General features: G+C 50.8%; 1 protein-coding gene across 1 annotated transcript in view; it reads right to left on the reverse strand.

Moving 5' to 3' along the window:
* LOC116967318 (cytoplasmic polyadenylation element-binding protein 3-like) overlaps positions 1–17,853 on the reverse strand; it is a 41,827-nt gene extending 23,974 nt beyond the window's left edge. Inside the window, exons 1-2 of the mRNA XM_033013820.1 lie at positions 17,637–17,853; positions 16,208–16,917 (exon numbers count right to left, since the gene is read on the reverse strand). Coding sequence (XP_032869711.1) covers positions 16,208–16,917; positions 17,637–17,646 — 720 coding nt within the window. The 5' untranslated portion in view covers positions 17,647–17,853. The remainder of the gene's footprint in view (positions 1–16,207; positions 16,918–17,636) is intronic.
* Between the last annotated feature and the right edge of the window lie 1,628 nt (positions 17,854–19,481).

The following is a 19,481-nucleotide window of genomic DNA, read 5'->3' on the forward strand; positions in this document are numbered from 1 at the left end:
AACCTGGGTCTCTGGCGCTGCAAGGCAACAACTCTACCGCTGCGCCACCGTGCCTGGAGGCAGTTAGGATCGTGGTATTTAAGAGATTATTGAACAGTCACATGGATATACCAAGGATGGATGGATAAGGTGATGTGCAGGCAGATAAGAGTTAGTCCTGACATCGTGGTAGGCACAGACATACGTTCTACTGGCACAGATGTTATAAGAAGCAACGCATTGTCAAGCACGGATTCATCAGCGGCTGAGGAGAGAGATGTGTCGGCATTCTGACGGAAAAGACCCTCATCGTAACTGCGGGAGAGTAGCTGACGTACCCTGTCCAAAAATCAGTAGCCAACCCTCTCTCCGTTACAGCCTTCTACACAAGGTAATAGCTAGAATGTAGAAACATAGAACTGCAGATGCCGGTTTGCAAAAAAAAAAAACACACAAAATGCTGGAGTAACTCAGCGGGTCGGGCAGCATCCCAGGGGAACATGGATAGTTGACGTTTCGGGTCAGGATCCTTCTTCAGACTGATTGTAGGGGGATGGGGGGGGGGGAAGCTGGGAGGAGCAGGGCAAAGCACGCTAGGTAATGGGTGAGCACAGGTGGGGAGGGGAGGGTTGGTAGACACACAGCTGGAACAAAGGACAGAGATAGGAGCAGAAGGTGTGAGAGAGGCTGTGGAGCTGCAAATCGTCCTCACTTCCAGCTTTTCCTTCCCCGGGACTCTTCTTCAGACGGATTGTAGGGGGAAAGAAAGCTGGAAGGGGGGGGGGGGGGAGAAAAGGGAGGTATGAGAGTGGTGAGTTTGTTGAATTCTCTGCCTCAGAGGGCTGTGGAGGCCGGTTCTCTGGATACTTTCAAGAGAGAGCTAGATAGGGTTCTGAAAGATAGTGGAGTCAGAGGATATGGGGAGAAGGCAGGAACGGGGTACTGATTGGGGATGAGCAACCATGATCACATTGAATGGCGGTGCTGGCTCGAAGGGCCGAATGGTCTTCTCCTGCACCTATTGTCTATTGTATTGTAAAAGTGGAGAATAGCTAAGGTTGGCTATCAGGCCCCACAATACCTGCCTCACCATTCGCTGGTCAGGCTGCATTTGGAGTACTGGGAGCAAATTTGGGCCCCATATCAGAGGAAGGATGCGCAGTCTCTGGAGAAGGTGCAGAGGAGGTTTATAAGAATGATTCCAGGAATGAGTGGGTTTGCATATGATGAGCATTTGACAGCACTGGGCCTGTGTACCCGCTGGAGTTTAGAAGGTAGAGGGGGGACATTGAAACTTACAGAATAATGAAAGGCATTGATAGAGTGGATGTGGAGAGGATGTTTCCACTGGTGGGAGAGTCTAGGACTAGAGGTCACAGCTTCAGAATTAAAGGGAGCTCTTTTAGAAAGGAGGTGAGGAGGAACTTCATTAGTCAGAGGGTAGTTAATCTGTGGAAGTCATTGCCACAGAGGGCTGTGGAGGCCTAGTCAGTGGATATTTTTAAGGCAGAGATACACACATTCTTGATTAGGACGGGTGTCACGGGTTATGGGGAGAAGGCAGGAAAATGGAATCAGAAGGCAGAGATCAGCTTTAATTGAATGGTGGAGTGGACTCGATGGGCTGCATGACCTAATTCTACCCCTGTAACTTGTGAACCATTCAATATGATCATAGCGGATGTAAGGTGACCTCAATTCCTCGTCTGGCCCAGATCCCATAACCGGCAAATCCCCATCCTTTGTTAAACATGCATCTCCCTCCTCCCCCTCCAACTTGCCGTGACTACCAGCATTGTTACTATGGGCACCAATAACAGCGACCCCTATTTATGTAGTGTTACGGAAATCTCAGGACAGGCCGACTGATAGGAGACTGGAACTGATGGTTGAGGGTGCAAACAAACTAGTAGGCCGGGACGATGGGATGAATTGTTTCATTCGCCCCCCCCCCGTCTATTACACTTGCTAACTTCTAGGGAAACAGGCCCTTCGGCGACGGCCCACCAAGTCCGCGCCAACCAGCGATCCCCGCACACTAGCACTATCCTACACACACTGGGGACAATTTACAACTATTCCAAGCCAGTTAACCTATGAAACTGTGGAGTGTTGGAGAACTGGGAAGACAAAATCCCAGACCCTTAATGGGATGAGTTGGGAAGATGGAATTCCACAGCTGCAGGTGGAGTGAAATTGGGAATAATGGATGGGATTTATATAGCGCATTTGAGTATAGGAGCAGGGAGGTTCTACTGCAGTTGTACAGGGTCTTGGTGAGACACACCTGGAGTATTGCGTACAGTTTTGGTCTCCAAATCTGAGGAAGGACATTATTGCCATAGAGGGAGTGCAGAGAAGGTTCACCAGACTGATTCCTGGGATGTCAGGACTGTCTTATGAATAAAGACTGGATAGACTTGGTTTATACTCTCTAGAATCTAGGAGATTGAGAGGGGATCTTATAGAAACTTACACAATTCTTAAGGGGTTGGACAGGCTAGATGCAGGAAGATTGCTCCCGATGTTGGGGAAGTCCAGGACAAGGGGTCACAGCTTAAGGATAAGGGGGAAACCCTTTAAAACCGAGATGAGAAGAACTTTTTCACACAGATAGTGGTGAATCTCTGGAACTCCCTGCCACAGAGGGTAGTCGAGGCCAGTTCATTGGCTATATTTAAGAGGGAGTTAGATGTGGCCCTTGTGGCTAAGGGGATCAGAGGGTATGGAGAGAAGGCAGGGATGGAATACTGAGTTGGATGATCAGCCATGATCATATTGAATGGCGGTGCAGGCTCGAAGGGCCGAATGGCCTACTCCTGCACCTATTTTCTATGTTTCTATGTTTAACTGGGGAGACAAAATCCCAGACCCTTAATGGGATGAGTTGGGAAGATGGAATTCCACAGCTGCAGGTGGAGTGAAATTGGGAATGTGCAAGAGACCAGAATCGGAGGGACAGAGAGATCTCGTAATGAATTTCAACACAGGTTCCCAGGTTCAGCTGACGGGCCTGTCCCACTTGGCAATTTTTTAGGCAACTGCCGGCGACTGTCACAGTCGTAGCAGGTCGCCGAAAAAAAACGGCGGCAACCTACGCCATCCTGGCGACAACCTACGTCAGGAGAAGTCGAGCTACGCTCATTGGCGTCAAACCCACTGCCGGCGAAAATATTCCAACATGTTGACTTTTTGCGCGACTGAGGAGACAACTCCCAGCCGACCACTGGCGAACATGTGGCGACAAACTAGTCGCCTGTAGTTGCCTAAAAATTTTTTTTTTTAAAGTCGCCTAGGTGGGACAGGCCCATAACTCCGTGAATTTGGGGACTCAGATTTCTGACTAGAGCGCAGAACCAGGCCCTTCGGCCCACCGAGTCCACGCCGACCAGCGATCGATCACCCCATACACTAGCACCATCCCACACACAAGGGGCAATATACAATTTTTACCAATGCCAATTAACTTACAAACCTGCAGGCCTTTGGAGTGTGGGAGGAAACCGGAGCACCTGGAGAAAACCCACGCGGGTCAGGATCGAACCCGGGACTCTGGCGCTGCGCCACCGTGCTTCCCGAAGCTTTTGAATCTTTTCTCTCCTTTATTTTTTTCGGTTTATATCCCCCTTCTCCAATTTCAAGTAACGTGTCCTTCTGACAATTACCTTGTCCTTCCTCCATTACCCCACTTCCCCCAGTAAAGTGCACTGTGAATGAATGGTACTTGACTGTCACATGACAAGTCACAGTGATATTAAGGTCATAAGGCATAGGAGTAGAATTAGGTCATTCGGCCCATCAGGTCTACTCTGCCATTCAATCATGGCTGATCTATCTCTCCCTCCTAACCCTGACTCCTTTACCAATCAATAATCTGTCAATCTCTGCTTTAAAAACATCCACTGGGCCTCCACAGCCATCTGTGGCAGTGAATTCTAGGTGGCACAGCAGTAGAGCTGCTGCCTTACAGCGTTTGCAGTGCCAGAGTCCCGGGTTCGATCCTGACTATGGGTGCTGTCCATATGGAGTTTGTGCCTTCTCCCCTTGACCGCGTGGGTTTTCTCCGAGATCTTCGGTTTGCATCCATACTCCAAAGACGTACTGGTCTGTAGGTTAGTTGGCTTGGTATAAATGTAAATTGTCCCTAGTGTGTGTAAGATAATGTTAATGTGCAGGGATAGTTTGTTGATGTGGGCTTGTGGGCCGAAGGGCCTGGTTCCATGCTGTATCCCTAAACTAAACTAAAAGGAATAGTTGTGTTCAAGAAGGAACTGCAGATGCTGGAAGATCGAAGGTACACAAAATTGCTGGAGAAACTCAGCGGGTGCCGCAGCATCTATGGAGCGAAGGAAATAGGCGACGTTTCGGGCCGAAACCCTTCTTCAGAAGAAAGGTTCTGACCCCAAATGTCACCTATTCCTTTTCTCCAGGGATGCTGCCTGACCCGCTGAGTTGCTCCAAGAATCTTGTGCCCATGGTTAGAGTTTAGAGATACAGCATGGAAGCAGGCCCTTCGGCCCGCCGAGTCTAAACTAAACAAAACTAAACTACGCTCTGACTGAAGAAATTCCTCCTCATCTCTTTTCTGAAGATCCATCTTTTTATTCTGAGGCTGTGCCCTCTGGTCCTAGACTCTGCCGCAAGTGGATACACCCTCTACACCTACACACTATCCGGGCCTCTACAGTACACAGATGCAGTGGCCCAGAAGACTGCATCACCTCCCACCTTCTTAACCTTACACTGAGGTTCACAAACTCCTGTATGATGAGGAACACCTATGGTTCGTCGGGACTGAGAACCATGTTAGAGCATGGATCAGTATGAACACAAGAACGGGCCCTTCGGCCCACAGTGTCTGTGCCGAACATGATGCCAGGACCAGATCTTCCTGTTCATAACAGGAATATGTAATATGTTTCTATAGATAGAGCTCTAGGGGTGTAAGTTATTTGGGCAAATCCTCCAAAATTATGGAAGAAATTGAATAAGCACATGGATATCTTAAAAGACAAATTTGCTGGCTGCAACGGAAAAACCCCCCCAATACACATCAAGAATCAAACCCGTCTGGCCTGTGGACTTGGACATCACACAACGGTGTGAACAGGAAAGGCTGAGACGGAGATAACGAGATTCTCTAGGATACACAAAGGGAGGAACCAAGCCTCAGCAGACGGTGGTAAACAGGCCAGCACAAGCACAATCACCATCGGGGATGATAACGATCAGGCTGAGGGATCATGACATCAGCAAACCCCTTATCATCGGAAGCCTATTGTTCATGCCAGATCGAAACTGGGAAACATCAAAAGAACCCCTTCTATCCAGAGGACCACCTGGGGGTTTCAAAGGAAGCTCAGGTATAAAAGCCGAAGTCAAGCCAGAACTCTCTCTCTCTTCCTGCTCTTCCTGCTCTGCTGGACAGCTCGTGGGCCTGCATCGACTTCGCTGTGAGTATCCTGGTGACCTGGTGAATTTCCCGAAATAGGAGGTTGAGGGGAGAAAGGTCAAGGGGGAGTATGCTTGCAAGTAACTTGTGTTAAAGTAAGTTTTACGACGTGCCCGATAGTTTTCGTCCATAGTTTTAGTTTAAAGCATAAGTTTAGCCACGCATTGTGTAGTGTTGGTGAGATTCGATTTCTCATTGTTTAATAAAGCCTGTAAATTTTAGACTTGCTTTGAGTCCATCTTGGTTTCTGTTTTCTCTCATCGGCACACTCTGGTCAATTCAACCTTTTATCATATCCCACCATAATTCCGAGGTCTAGAACCTAGGGGAATCCTTTTGTGGAGTAAAGGGAAAAGCAAAACCCCTACAGAATGGCGACCATGGCAGGACCTCGGTGGTTTGGGATATGTGATTTGTCAGAGGGGGTGAGAGAACGTAGCAAGATGGAGGAGAGAATCTCCTCTTATCTGTTTAAAAAGATCAATCTCACCAAACAATGGGTGATAGCACTGTTGAGAGCTGAGCAGCCCGCAGAAGCTGCAGCTCAATGGACGGAAAGCAAACTGTATAATAAAGGGCAGGAAAAGGCAGTTTGGCTAGCGTGCCTATCACAGCAGGTAGCCAATATGCAGAGACAGATAGATAGACTGGAAGAGCAACAGAGAGAAGCTAGGGCCAGCGCTGAAGAAAGCGCTAGAGAAGGGGAAGGGCTATCTGAGGAATGCAGTAAAGCCAGGCAGTGTATCTTGCAGGCGAGGGAGTCCCACAGAAATGCCCAGGAATTCCTCCAATGCCAGGTGGTAGAGGCAAAGGAGAGGGAAAGGAACGCCCAGGAACTCCTGGCTCAGAGTACACAGAAGTGCAGGGAGCTGGAGGGAAAGTTCCAGGATATACAAGCAGCATACAGGGTGGCCCGTAGCGAGCTAGGCAATAGTGATCACGGGCCTTGCCAGGCGAGGATAGCGCAGCTGGAGGAGACTCTGTCCAAGACTAGGGGACGGGTTCACCTGGTAGGACCAGGGGGGTCCCCCGGGGGCAGAGGGCTTCCCTCAGCAGATGATTCCCCAGTGGCAAAGGGGAATAGACCGCCTCCTGAGGCGCCGGGGATAGGTCCGGGTCGGCAGGTGGGGTTCGGGTTGTCCGGGGAGGGACAGGCCCAAGGAGGGGCGGGAGAGCACCCTCAGTTAGCGGCTTCCGCGCCATGTGTAGCACACCACGAGGTGGTGGGGTTACCGATCATGGTGGGAGAGCCAGGGGTAAAGGGGAAACAGCCCAGAGTAGGGCAGATGTGCCCGGCACGGCAAAGGAAATATGGTCCCCCGGTAGGGCAGGCAGATAGGGGGCCCATAGAGAGTGATATCATCATTCCCCATGGGGCACATGTGCTGAGGGGGATGGTGGCTCAGGTTCCCAAGTTAACCAGGGCAGGAGACCCGTCATTGCATTTTATGGAGGTGCAGCAGGCAGCCGAAATAAACGATTGCGATGAGGTAGAACGGGTAAAGCTGCTACTGATGACCCTAGATTCATACCTATGCAAGGCAGTGACCTCCAGGGAAGGGGGAAGACCTGAAACATGGGTAGCGGCACAGACAGCGGTTCTGGAGGCCATGGGGTTGAATCAGGGTAGTCCTTTCACCAGGGTGGGGGAGACGGAGCAGCAGGTAGCTGAGTCCCCGGACATGTTCGCAGACAGGCTGTGGGCAGTGTATGAGGGAGCGTGTGGGATGCCTTTAGATAGGCAGAATTTAGATGGGAGAACAGCTCACTGGCTGAAGTCTCTGGTGGCGAATTGCCTCCCGCGAGTTAGGGCAAAGGCCGAGCACTGGTTCGACCCAGCTGACCCAAACCTTAACGAGGCGGAGGTGATCAGGAAGCTCACCCTTGCGTATCGCAATGGGGTGAGAAGTGAGGAGGAGCCCTTTAAGGGCAAGGTGCACGAAATAGTACCGGCACCCCCCAAAAGGAGGCAGTGGAAACAGGAAGGCAGCCAGACCTCTTCCGAGATGAGGCCGGTGTGCTACGGGTGTGGGAAGCCCGGGCACTACAAGAGGGAGTGCAGAAACCTAAGTAGAGCAGTGGGGGATAGGACCCCGGTAACAATAGATGTAAGAGATCTAATTACCTATTTGCAGTCAAAGGCGGGAGGGTCCGGACAGGTAGCCATGGCAACAGGCCAGGGCGCGCCCGTATCCGCACCCCCGGCACCTTTATGACTGCCAGCGAAACAGCCCACATTCCTATGCCCGTTAGAGTGTGGCCCATGTGGGAGACCCTGGGTCAAGATGGAGGTCCAGGATGTGGTCGGGAGTTATCTGCTGGACATTGGTGCTTCCAGTAGCATTGTCCACATGAACAACCCCCGTACATCCCCTCCATCTAGTAGGGCACCCTATAGTCCACGAGGCGAGGGAAATCAGAGGGCGGATGGCTTGGCCAGGGAAGGAGCCAGGAGTGGGAAAGCATGGGATCCCCATGAGGAAGGACAGGTAGCTGCAGCCAGGGAGCAGCCTCGAGAAAAGGAGAGTGTGGGAGTGGTTTTGGCTCCGGACCTGACCATGGTCCAGGCACAAAACCCCATTTTAAAGGCTGCCTCAGCAGCCATTTGCAGGCAGGAGAAGATAGAGGGACCATATGGGGGTAAGGATCAGGAACAGACCCGGGTTGATGTGGAAACCGTAGGGGAGCCAGGCGAGTCCACAGGTAGTCAGCCTGAAGTAGCCGGCTGTGTTCCAGGGCGAGGACTGGAAGCAGCGGAGAAGGAGGCTGACTCCAGCCCTCCGCAGGCAGGTACCGTAGACTGCCTAAGAGAGGCAGAACTAGCAGAAGCAGAGGAGATGGAGGTATCACCTCTGGTGTGGGAACCCCCGGTCAGACGTAGGAGTGACAGGGTCCCTAAACCCCCAGTAAGGTGGACCCCATCCCTAATTAAACCTAGGGGTAGGGCCGGCCACAGGAGGGCCGGGAAGGAGAGTGGCCGAAACAGGGCACTACGGAGTGCGGCTGGAGGGAGCCCAGTCTCCACAGGGAACGTAGGGGTAACTCAAAACCCCGTAGTGCAAAGGGAGGTGAGGGGCAGTCAGGCCCCTCGACAGGAGGAGTTCTGGCCTGCACGGGAGGGCCCACCAGAGGGGTGGCCCCAGCGTGACGGGGACCAGTTATGAGTTGGCCACCCGGAGACGGGTGGCGTTGTATATAGCATTGGTTTGTGTGTAAGTAGATGTAGTTAGCGTAATTAGATATAAGGTTTTGTAAATTGTACAGGGGAGTACAGGGACAGACAGTACGGGATCAAAGGGGTGTGCTGTGGAAAAGTAGACCACAACAGACAAATCAAAACCCCAAATGCCATTTTAGGCGGATAGCTTTGTGGAGGCAAGGAGGTGTTTTGCTTTGTTTTCCAGATGGATAACCCCGCCGTATGGATGATGGCAATGATGTGCCTCCGAATGTGCGTGGCGCGTCGCGGGGACACGGAGGAGTCCATCGTATATGGGTGCTCAGGGGATAGAGCACCCCTCGTGTCTACTGGGCAAGGAAACCTGGTAGCGGATAGCCAGGCCGGATACTCCCATGAGGGAAGATGGCCTGGGTGGCTGGGGTCGAACTCGACCAGGTTCTCCAGCCACAGGAGCTTCGCCTACGGGGAAGCATCCATACCCTGTGCCGAGATACAGATGGCTACCGACCGGGTTAGGGTGACTGAGGGCAGGCGGGTGTGTTTAACCTGTAAGGGGGACGTTCCTTTGGGGAGATGGTGGTGGCTCAGGAAGCTGAGCTTGAACATGAGGGATCGATCCTCGGACTGGGAAAGACTGGACAATGATACCTACCGGACCATCACGGGGTCACCGGGAGGGATCACTGTATGTTGGGACAAATGGTGGGCCTATGACCAGGGGCTTTATTTATGTCTATGGGGGTCTGCCAAGGCGTGTCCGGTAGGGGCATCAATCACTTTCGTCAAGTGGTGGCAGAACCCCGGGAACGGGATAGATTGGGACCGCAGTGGGCAGGCATGTGTGGCCCCAAGGGCTGGGATGACAGTAAAAGCCACCGAATTGCTGGTTCAGGTGAAGAAGCCCCTACCCACAGCCCAACCGATCGACCCTCACAACTGTCCATCCACCACCAAAGGGCCGGAGAATGGGTTAGCACTTGTCCCAACAAAAAGGGTGCTGTACCAGGGAGTGCATTACGCTGTGGCCTCAGTAGTATTAAATTTGACTGAAGTGCGGTTACCCGCATGGTGCCCCCGCGAGACGGAATTATTATATCAGGCCCTGCTAAAAGACATGTTCCAGAAATTCCACAACCTGAATTTTGGGGACATAGACATAGAAGAGATGTACCGCGGGGGAGGGGATTTCACTTTGGGGTCCGGTAGGCAAAGACGAGGGGTGGTTAATGACGGGTTTACAGCATTTAACACGGGGACATCTATTATTAATAGCATGGACAACGTAGAACTGGCCTTGCAGATCAATCAGTTGAAGGGCCAGTTAAGAAAGGTTCTGGGGGAGGAAAATGCGGTGGTAGGATCGGGACTGCACGAAGAGGTGGCAATGACTCTACATCTAAAAGAAATCATAGCACAATTGGAGACACATGCAAAAACGATAAACGCTTTGATTAAAGAGGACCGGAATGCGTCCGATCAGGCTGCACAGAATGAGGTGTGTGGGCTGTATGGTGCGTGGTTGTTGGGGGAGGGGAGGAGCAACCTGGAAGACCTGAGGCAAGGTCGGGTCCCCTCCTGGATAAGCAACCAGCACCTAGCAGCGCTACACCCTTATAACAGCACTTTGAGTCCTTGTCAGCTTCGTGTGGCCTCCGAGGCCTACCCGGTACCGGTGGATTGCGGAAAATCCAATCACACCATAATGGGAGTGGTCGTACGAATCCCGGTAATGGGAACCTCGGCACGACCAGCTCCTCTGTACCGAGTGGAGAACGTGGGAGTTGTTCGTGGGGGGGTGCATATTCGCTACGGGAAGGTCCCGCCCTATGTCATAGTGAGGGAGCAAGCTGTGACAGGCATTGACCTTTTGGGTTGTCGGAGCCGGGGAGCACAGGTAATCCTGTGTCCCCAGCACATGGGCGCTGAGGCTAGGCCTCAGTGTGGGTTCAGGACTGTTGGGGCACAGCCTATAAACTGCACCATGGAGGCGATGGCGGCAGACCATGTCCCTCCACAGGTGGCGTATATAGGCAGTGGGACGTACTGTGTCACCACAAGTGCCCAGCGGTATCAGCACGGATCACAGCTGTGGTGCCCGATACCGCACAGCAGCTTCTGCTTTAAACCCAGGGCAGAAGTCCATGTGGCACAGCAGCGAATATTACCCATCCCGGAACCTTCTTCGGTTCACCTCTCGGTACGAGAAAATGTAACTGACTTATTTGACTATGTTGCCCATTTTGGGTATGATATTCCCCCAGTGAATGAAAAATTAAAAGAGTTGCTGGTGGCGGTCGAGTTGTCGCACAAACACTTCTTCTCCCTGGAACAAAAGACTCTGGATATCGCCAGGGAGATCGAAGAGATCAAGTCTCCAAGTTGGTGGGACCTGGAGTCCTGGATCATAGTACCAGCATGGGTCCGCATCGTGTCCCATGTTCTGATCATCTGCCAGATGATAATTGTGGTGTATTTGCTATGCATTAATTGCAAATTTAAAAGGCGGAGGAGGATGGCCAAATTATAACGGCTGGTAAATCGAGCCGCCCGACGTCACCATAACGACACCCCATCACTGTAAAATGTCTGTACTCTAGTGCAATAGTTTTGTACATAAGTTGTAATCCCTGCATTTTCAGGGAATGGTCGTGAGGGTACTGTATGGTTTGTGGGATTGATGTAAAGTAAAAGGTGTATAGTGTAAGTTAATGTGCTTCGAGGGCCTAGTTTAGCGATTAAGGGGGCTTTCGGGGTACATAATTTCACCTTCTCACCAGGAGTGTTTACAGCTCTTGAGGCTGGAGGATTGCCCACTAACTTTGTCAATCGACACGGTCCGTGCGAGCCTGGACGTGTCGTAGGGGCATGTAAGTTATTTGGGCAAATCCTCCAAAATTATGGAAGAAATTGAATAAGCACATGGATATCTTAAAAGACAAATTTGCTGGCTGCAACGGAAAAACCCCCCCAATACACATCAAGAATCAAACCCGTCTGGCCTGTGGACTTGGACATCACACAACGGTGTGAACAGGAAAGGCTGAGACGGAGATAACGAGATTCTCTAGGATACACAAAGGGAGGAACCAAGCCTCAGCAGACGGTGGTAAACAGGCCAGCACAAGCACAATCACCATCGGGGATGATAACGATCAGGCTGAGGGATCATGACATCAGCAAACCCCTTATCATCGGAAGCCTATTGTTCATGCCAGATCGAAACTGGGAAACATCAAAAGAACCCCTTCTATCCAGAGGACCACCTGGGGGTTTCAAAGGAAGCTCAGGTATAAAAGCCGAAGTCAAGCCAGAACTCTCTCTCTCTTCCTGCTCTTCCTGCTCTGCTGGACAGCTCGTGGGCCTGCATCGACTTCGCTGTGAGTATCCTGGTGACCTGGTGAATTTCCCGAAATAGGAGGTTGAGGGGAGAAAGGTCAAGGGGGAGTATGCTTGCAAGTAACTTGTGTTAAAGTAAGTTTTACGACGTGCCCGATAGTTTTCGTCCATAGTTTTAGTTTAAAGCATAAGTTTAGCCACGCATTGTGTAGTGTTGGTGAGATTCGATTTCTCATTGTTTAATAAAGCCTGTAAATTTTAGACTTGCTTTGAGTCCATCTTGGTTTCTGTTTTCTCTCATCGGCACACTCTGGTCAATTCAACCTTTTATCATATCCCACCATAATTCCGAGGTCTAGAACCTAGGGGAATCCTTTTGTGGAGTAAAGGGAAAAGCAAAACCCCTACAGGGGCTAGTGGAGTCAAGGGATATGGGGAGAAGGCAGGCACGGGTTATTGATAGGGATGATCAGCCATGATCACAATGAATGGCGGTGCTGGCTCGAAGGGCCGAATGGCCTCCTCCTGCTCCTATTGTCTATGTTTCTATAACCCATATCCATCTATTCCATGCGCCTATCCAAATGTATTTTAAATGCCATTAACGTATCTAATTCAACCACCACCGCTGGCAGTATGTTCATCATCCTCTGTGTAAAAAAACATGCACTGCAAACATTGCCCCTCTCACCTTAAAGGTATGCCCTCTAGTATTTCATATTCCCATCCTGGGATGCAATCAGCCAGCTCAAACAAGAAAGGCCCACTTCTCAATACACACTTTTCCCATCCTTCCTAGGATTTTTCAAAGCACTTTACAACTAAGGAAATGATCCGCCATTTCAAGGTAGGTTCATTGGCTTCTGTAGGATTACCCCTGGTGTGTAGGATGCGAAACTGGGATTACATAGAACTAGTGTACAGGCTGATCGCAGGTCGGCGCAGACCCGGTCGGCCGAAGGACCGGTTTCCACGCTGCATCTCCAAATTAAAATTCATTGCTGCTCAGGAAGATCGATGGTCAGATGGTGTGTTGATTTTTAAACGAGGCTATCGCAAGGTTAAAACTCTGCCATTTCAGATGTCCCTTGGATCTTTTACATACAATAGTGTTGATAGATCTTGGGTTTATCATTTCTGCTGTGCACTGCCTCTGCTGTCACCTCCAGAATAGACAATAGGAGCAGGAGTAGGCCATCTGGCCCTTCGAGCCAGCACCACCACTCAATGTGATCATGGCTGATCATATGAGACATGGGAATGAGACTTTAACCCGGATCTTCTACATTTCCTTATTTCACAGCACAGGCCACTTGGCCCATCCTTCCTCTGCTAGTTCACAGAACAAACTCCTGCTCTCCCGCTAATTTTCGAGATTCAAGAGAGTTTATTGTCATGTGTCCCAGATAGGACAATGAAATTCTTGCTTTGCTTCAGCACAACAGAACATAGTCGGCATAAAGTGGGCATAAATAAATAAATTCCTTGCGAGATCGATGAGAAGATTGATCTGGCCCTTCGGCCCACAATGTCCATGCTGAACACAATGCCAAGTTAAAACTAATCTCCTCTGCCTGCACATTCCGTTGAGTTTAGTTGAAGAGATACAGCGCGGAAACCAGCCCAGAGTCCAGGCCGACCATCGGTCCCCGTACACTAGCACCATCCTACACACTAGGGACAATTTACAGAAGCTAATTAAGCTGCAAGTCTTTGGAACGTGGGTGGAAACTGGGGCACCCGGAGAAAACCCACGTGGTCACAGGGAGAACATACAAACTCCGTAGAAACAGCATCCATAGTCAGGATGGAACCCGGGTCTCGGGCGCTGTGAGGCAGCAACTCTACTGCTGTTCCATCTGCCGAACATGATCCATATCCCTCCGTTTCAGAAATATCAACGTTCCCATCTAAATGCCTTTATTATATCTGCTTCCACCACCACCTCTGGTAGCGTGTTCCAGGCACCCAGCACTCTGTGAAAAATGATGCCACACATAGCACATGAACAGCCCTTTGACCTACAATGTCTGTGCTGACCATGACTGACTCTTATCTCCCTGCACATAATGCCTATCCCTCCACTCACAGTACAGCCATATGCCTATCCAAACATCCCTTAAAGGCCACCCATTTTATCTGCCTCCACCACCACCCTTGACAAGACGTTCCAGGCACTCACCGCCCTCTGTTCACTCACAACCCCTCTCACCTTAAAACTAAGCCCTCTAGTCTTTGACATTTTCAACCTTGGGAAAAAAGACCCTAAATTTGCATCTATTCCAGCACCCACCTACATTGGGGCGATTTATCCCCAGTACGTGTGTGTCGTCTGTGGTAACGTACACAGCCGCAGGGAGACCACCCCAACCCTACATCACCGGAGGTCAGGATCGAACCTGGGTCACTCGGGTTGTGAGGCAGCAGCTCGAATGCTTGTGCCGCTGGGCTGATCACGACCTACCAACCAGGAAGTAACGGAGTGCAAACAAACCGCTGGGTTTCAGTCAAACGAGATGATCCAGTCAGTAATAGCAAACAGCCAATATGCTTTCAGGCAGGCTGTGAAAGTTGGAACATAGAGGTACAGCACAGGGACGGGCCATTCAGCCCACAATGTTTATCACAAACATGATGGCAAGATGATCACATCTCCCTGTACACAGAGCCATACAGCGTGAAAACAGCCCCTTCAGCCCAACTTGCCCACAACGGCCAACATGTGCCATCGCCTGGGCAGTCTGTACCCTAGCGGCATGGACGTCATTGACCTCCAATTTCAGGTGGCCCTCACTGTCTCCTCCCCTTCTCAGCTCTCCCTCAGCCCTCTGGCTCCTCCTCTTCCTTTCTTCTTCCCGCCCCCACCCTACATCAGTCTGAAGAAGGGTTTCGGCCCGAAACGTTGCCTATTTCCTTCGCTCCATAGAATCTGCCTCACCCGCTGAGTTTCTCCAGCACTTTTGTGTACTACACTATCTACACTAGTTCAACCTGCCTGCATCTAGCCCATATCCCTCTAAACCCTGTCCTACCCATTTATTTACATATCTAAATGTTTCTTAATAGTTGCGATGGTACCTGCCTCAACTACCTCCTCCGGCATCTCGTTCCACACACCCACCGCCCTTTGAGTAAAAAAGTTACTCTTCAGGTTGCTATTAAATCCTTCCTCCGTCACCTTAAACCTATGTCCTCTGGTTCTCGATTCTCGATTCCCCTACTCTGGGCAAGAAGGGGAATAAGGTGCCTTTATCTGGTCAATTCCTCTCATTATTTTCTGCACCTCCATCAGATTACCCGTCACCCTCCGGCGCTCCAAGGTAGAGAGTCCCGGCCTGCTCAACCTCTCCCTACTGTTTAGGCCCTCGAGTCCTGACAACATCCTCGTTAATCTTCTCTGCACCCTTCCCAGCTTGACAACATCTTTCCTATAACACGGTGCCCAAAACTGAACACAATACTCTAATAGTGGCCTCACCGACGCCTTGTATAACTGAAACATGACATCCCCAACCTTTGTACTCAATACTGGATGATACACAACCCCATGTCCCACTATTTATGTATTGTATTTATTTACCTTTCTTGTACATCAGTGGAGCTGCATACTAAATCTCGTTGCACTGACGTGCAATGACAATAAAAGATATATTATTATTATTATTATTCCCTGCACTTGTATGTTCCTGCCTAAAATCCTCTTAAACGCCACTTTCATATCTGCCCCCTTCACCCCATTCCCACCCGGGTAATGCGTTCCTGGCCCCCACCACTCTCTATGTAAAAAAAAAACTTCCCCCCCTCTCACCTTATAGCTGTGCCCTCTAGTATTGGGCATCTCCATCCTGCGAAAAAGGCTCTGACTGTCCACCCTATCTATGCCTCTCAGAAGTTTATAAAATTCTCAACCTCTGACGTTCCAGAGAAAACAATCCCAGTCCGTCCAACCTCTCCCTGGATTTAAACCCTCCAATTTGGGTAAGCCTCCTCTGCACCCTCCAAAGCCTCCACCTGCGATGGGGCAGCCTGAACTACATGCGTTTCACCAAGTGCAGCCCAACCAAAGTCCTATGGAGCTCACAGGTTCACGTTCATAAGCTCTAGGAACAGAATAAGGCCATTCGGCCCACCTACTCTACTCCGCCATTCTATCATGTCTGATCCATCCTTCCCTCTCAGCCCCATTCACCTTGCCTTTGTCCCCATAACCCCCGGCACCCCAGTACTAATCAGGACTACAGAGGAAGATGAGGGTTTACCTGCTGATGTGGCAGCCAGTTGCTATTGCCATCTGTGTTCACTGGGTTGTCTTCCATCCAAGATTTGGGGGTTAATCCTGGGCGGCTTCTGTTCAACTTTGGGGGCAACAGGACATGGCTGGAGAAGGGCCTCTTGGAGGAGCAGGAGGGAATCGAGTTCGAGACTCCCATCGATCTTCTCAAGCCCCTGCTGCAAGTAGTGTTGATGGATCCCCAGACTCCGCCACCACCTCCACCTCCACCGCCACCACCTTGCTGCTGGTGGCCTCCCCAGTTGTACGCCCTGAAGGCCTGTTGCTGCCCGCTGAAGCCGTTCCTCTGGGTGAAGGTCGCTTGGTGGGGGTGTTGGTGCTGGCTGAGCGGTGACTGCCTGTGCTGCTGGGACAGCCCCATCTGATGGGCTGAAGGGTAGGTCCCTCCTCCGAAGAGAGGCCCCAGGTGGACCATCTTGGGCAGAAGCATGGCGGTGGGCAGGACCCTTTGTTGCAGAAGGTTCTCCTCGCCCGCCTGGCTGGTGGACCAGCCTAGGCTGTTGTGGGATGAGCCACTCCCTCCCAGATCCTGCAGAACCAAGTTGGCAGTGGTGTGGTGGCAGTCCAGCTGGGTGCTCCCCTCTCCACTCTGGACCTCTGCACCCTGGAAGGGCTCCAGGTCGGGCTCCAGGTATGCGTTGCAAACGGCTTGTCTTTTGGTGTCATTCTGGAGCATGGCTGGAATTGGCAGAGGTGGGGGGGGAGAGGAGTAAGGGAAGGGAAATCCTTATAGAAAACAAAAAGGAGGTGGTGGGTGAGAAGGGGAGAGGGGGTTGGTTGGTTGAGGATGGGAAGAGAGGAGAGGGAGGGAATTCCTTATACTAAAGGAGGGGAGGGGGTTGTGGGGGGGGGGAGAGGAGAGGGTATGAAAGGAGAGGAGAGGAATTCCTTGCAAAGGGAGGGGTTGGGGGAAGAGAGGAGAAGAGGTGAAAGAGGAATTCCTTGTAAAAGGGAGGGGTTGGGGGAAGAGGGGGGGAGAGGAGAAATGGTGAAGAGGAGAGGTGAGAGGGAAAGGGGAATTCCTTGCAAAAGGGAGGGGTTGGAGGAAGAGGGGAGGAGAGGATAGGAGAAATGGAGAAGAGGAGAGGGAAAGAGGAATTCCTTGCAAAAGGTAGGGGTTGGGGAAGAGGGGAGGAGAAATGGAGAAGAGGAGAGAAGGAAAGAGGAATTCCTTGTAAAAAGGAGGGGAGGGGGGTAGGTTGGGAGGGAGAGGAGAGAAGAGGGGGGTTTGGAGGAGACGGGAGAGGGTTAAGCCAAGCCTAGCCCAGTAGCACAGCCCGGCGCGGCTCTACCCCGGCGATCCTCGGCCACTGAGCCGCCCGGGTTGTGTAACAACACAGCACCGCGTCAGTTTCAGCCAACGCCGCAACGAACGCACGAAACGACATGAAACTAACCTAGCAGCATAATGCGGGCAGCGCTTGCTTGCTTGCCGCTGCTGCTGCTGCTGCTGTCGCGCTGTGTGTGTGTGTGCGCTGTGTATGTGTGTTGTGTATGTGTGCTTGCGTTCTCTCCCTCTCTCTCCTGTCCTTCCTCATCGATCGCATCAAAATGGAATAACCAAGATCACAAGATTGTGTTTAGTGACCCACTCCTCGCCGCTTTACTCCGGAACTAAAGCTGCAACACTCCAGAGCATTCTGGTTGCTCCATATTTTAATTCCTCCCTGTCTATTTAAACCCTACGTTGCAAACACCGCACCTGATCTGCTTCGGCGCCGGCAATTTGCCCGTCAGTTCAATTCAGACCCAGTGCAGAATTTTATTTAAAAAAAAAACATGTTTGACGTTTTTATTGACATTTCTGAAATGCATTGCAGTTTTTTTTTTTGGCTATTCGCTCTTTGCTTCGGCGCAGTTCTGTGTTCACCCCCCTCATCACAGCGAGACTCATTGACATGGGGACACAAGAGGAGATAACAGCACAGAGAAAAAAACACAGGCCCTTCGGCCCACTGAATCCATGCTGGCCACCAACCCACCCATCCACTTGCACCAATTCTACATTGGTCTAATTTTTTTTTAAATCTTACCATATTCCAATCGAGTCTCCCCCCACATCCTACACCCTGGAGTCAATTTACAGTTCCCGTTTAATGTGCCAAGTGCTGGGGTGTGGGAGGAAATCGGAGCACCCGGGGAAACCCACACAGTCACAGGGAGAACATGCAAACTCCACACAGACTGTGTGCCTGAGGTCAGGATTAAACCTGGCTCTTCATAAATTCAGTCTGAAGAAGGGTCTCGACCCGAAACGTCACCTAATCCTTTTCTCCAGAGATGCTGCCTGACCCGCCGAGTTACTCCAGCATTTTGTGTCCATCTTTAGTGTAAACCAGCATCTGCAGTTCCTTTTCACACAGTTATCATTGCATTGCTGCTTATGAGACAAATTGATTGAGTCATGACAATAGACAACAGGTGCAGGAGTAGGCCATTCAGCCCTTCGAGCCAGCACCGCCATTCAATGTGATCATGGCTAATCATCCCCAATCAGTACCCCGTTCCTGCCTTCTCCCCATATCCCCTGACTCCGCTATTTTTAAGAGTCTCCTATATCTTGCAGCAATGATTAACCTGCAAATGTTGTGCCAATGGACATAAGGCCATTGAAATCTCCGCGAGCTGCTATATATAAACGGAAACAATATTTATTTTAACAATATATTTTTATTGTACAGGATGTGGCAAGGCCACATTTAGAGTATTGGGTTCAGTTCTGGGCACCATGTTAGATGAAAGGTGTGGTTAAACTGGAAAGGGTGCAGAGATGATTCACAGGGATGTTGCCAGGACTCGAGGGCTTTGGCTCTATTCCTTGGAGTGCAGGACGATGAGGTGTGATCGTATAGAGGGTGTGTAAGATCATGAGAGGAATAGATAGGATAAATGCACAAGAGTATTTTACCTGGATTTGGGAAATCGAGAACCAAAGGACATAGGTTTATGAAGAGGCGGGGGGAAGAGTGAAGAGGAATCTGAAGGGCAACTCTTTTACACAAAGGGTGGTAGGTGTATGGAACGAGCTGCTGGAGGAGGTACGATCTCAGGATGTAAAAAATGCTTGGAAAGGTTTAGAAGGATATGGATCAAACGCAGGCAGGTGGGACTAGTGTAGATGGGGCATGTTGGTTGGCGTGGGCAAGTTGAGCCGAAGGGCCTGTTTCCACGCAGTTTGACTCTAAGTATCTCAGAACCGGTGATGGACTGGGCAGTGTTCACAACTTTTTGCAGTCTTTTCC

This window comes from Amblyraja radiata, chromosome 39 (assembly GCF_010909765.2).
Source record: "Amblyraja radiata isolate CabotCenter1 chromosome 39, sAmbRad1.1.pri, whole genome shotgun sequence".
Taxonomy (NCBI): domain Eukaryota; kingdom Metazoa; phylum Chordata; class Chondrichthyes; order Rajiformes; family Rajidae; genus Amblyraja; species Amblyraja radiata.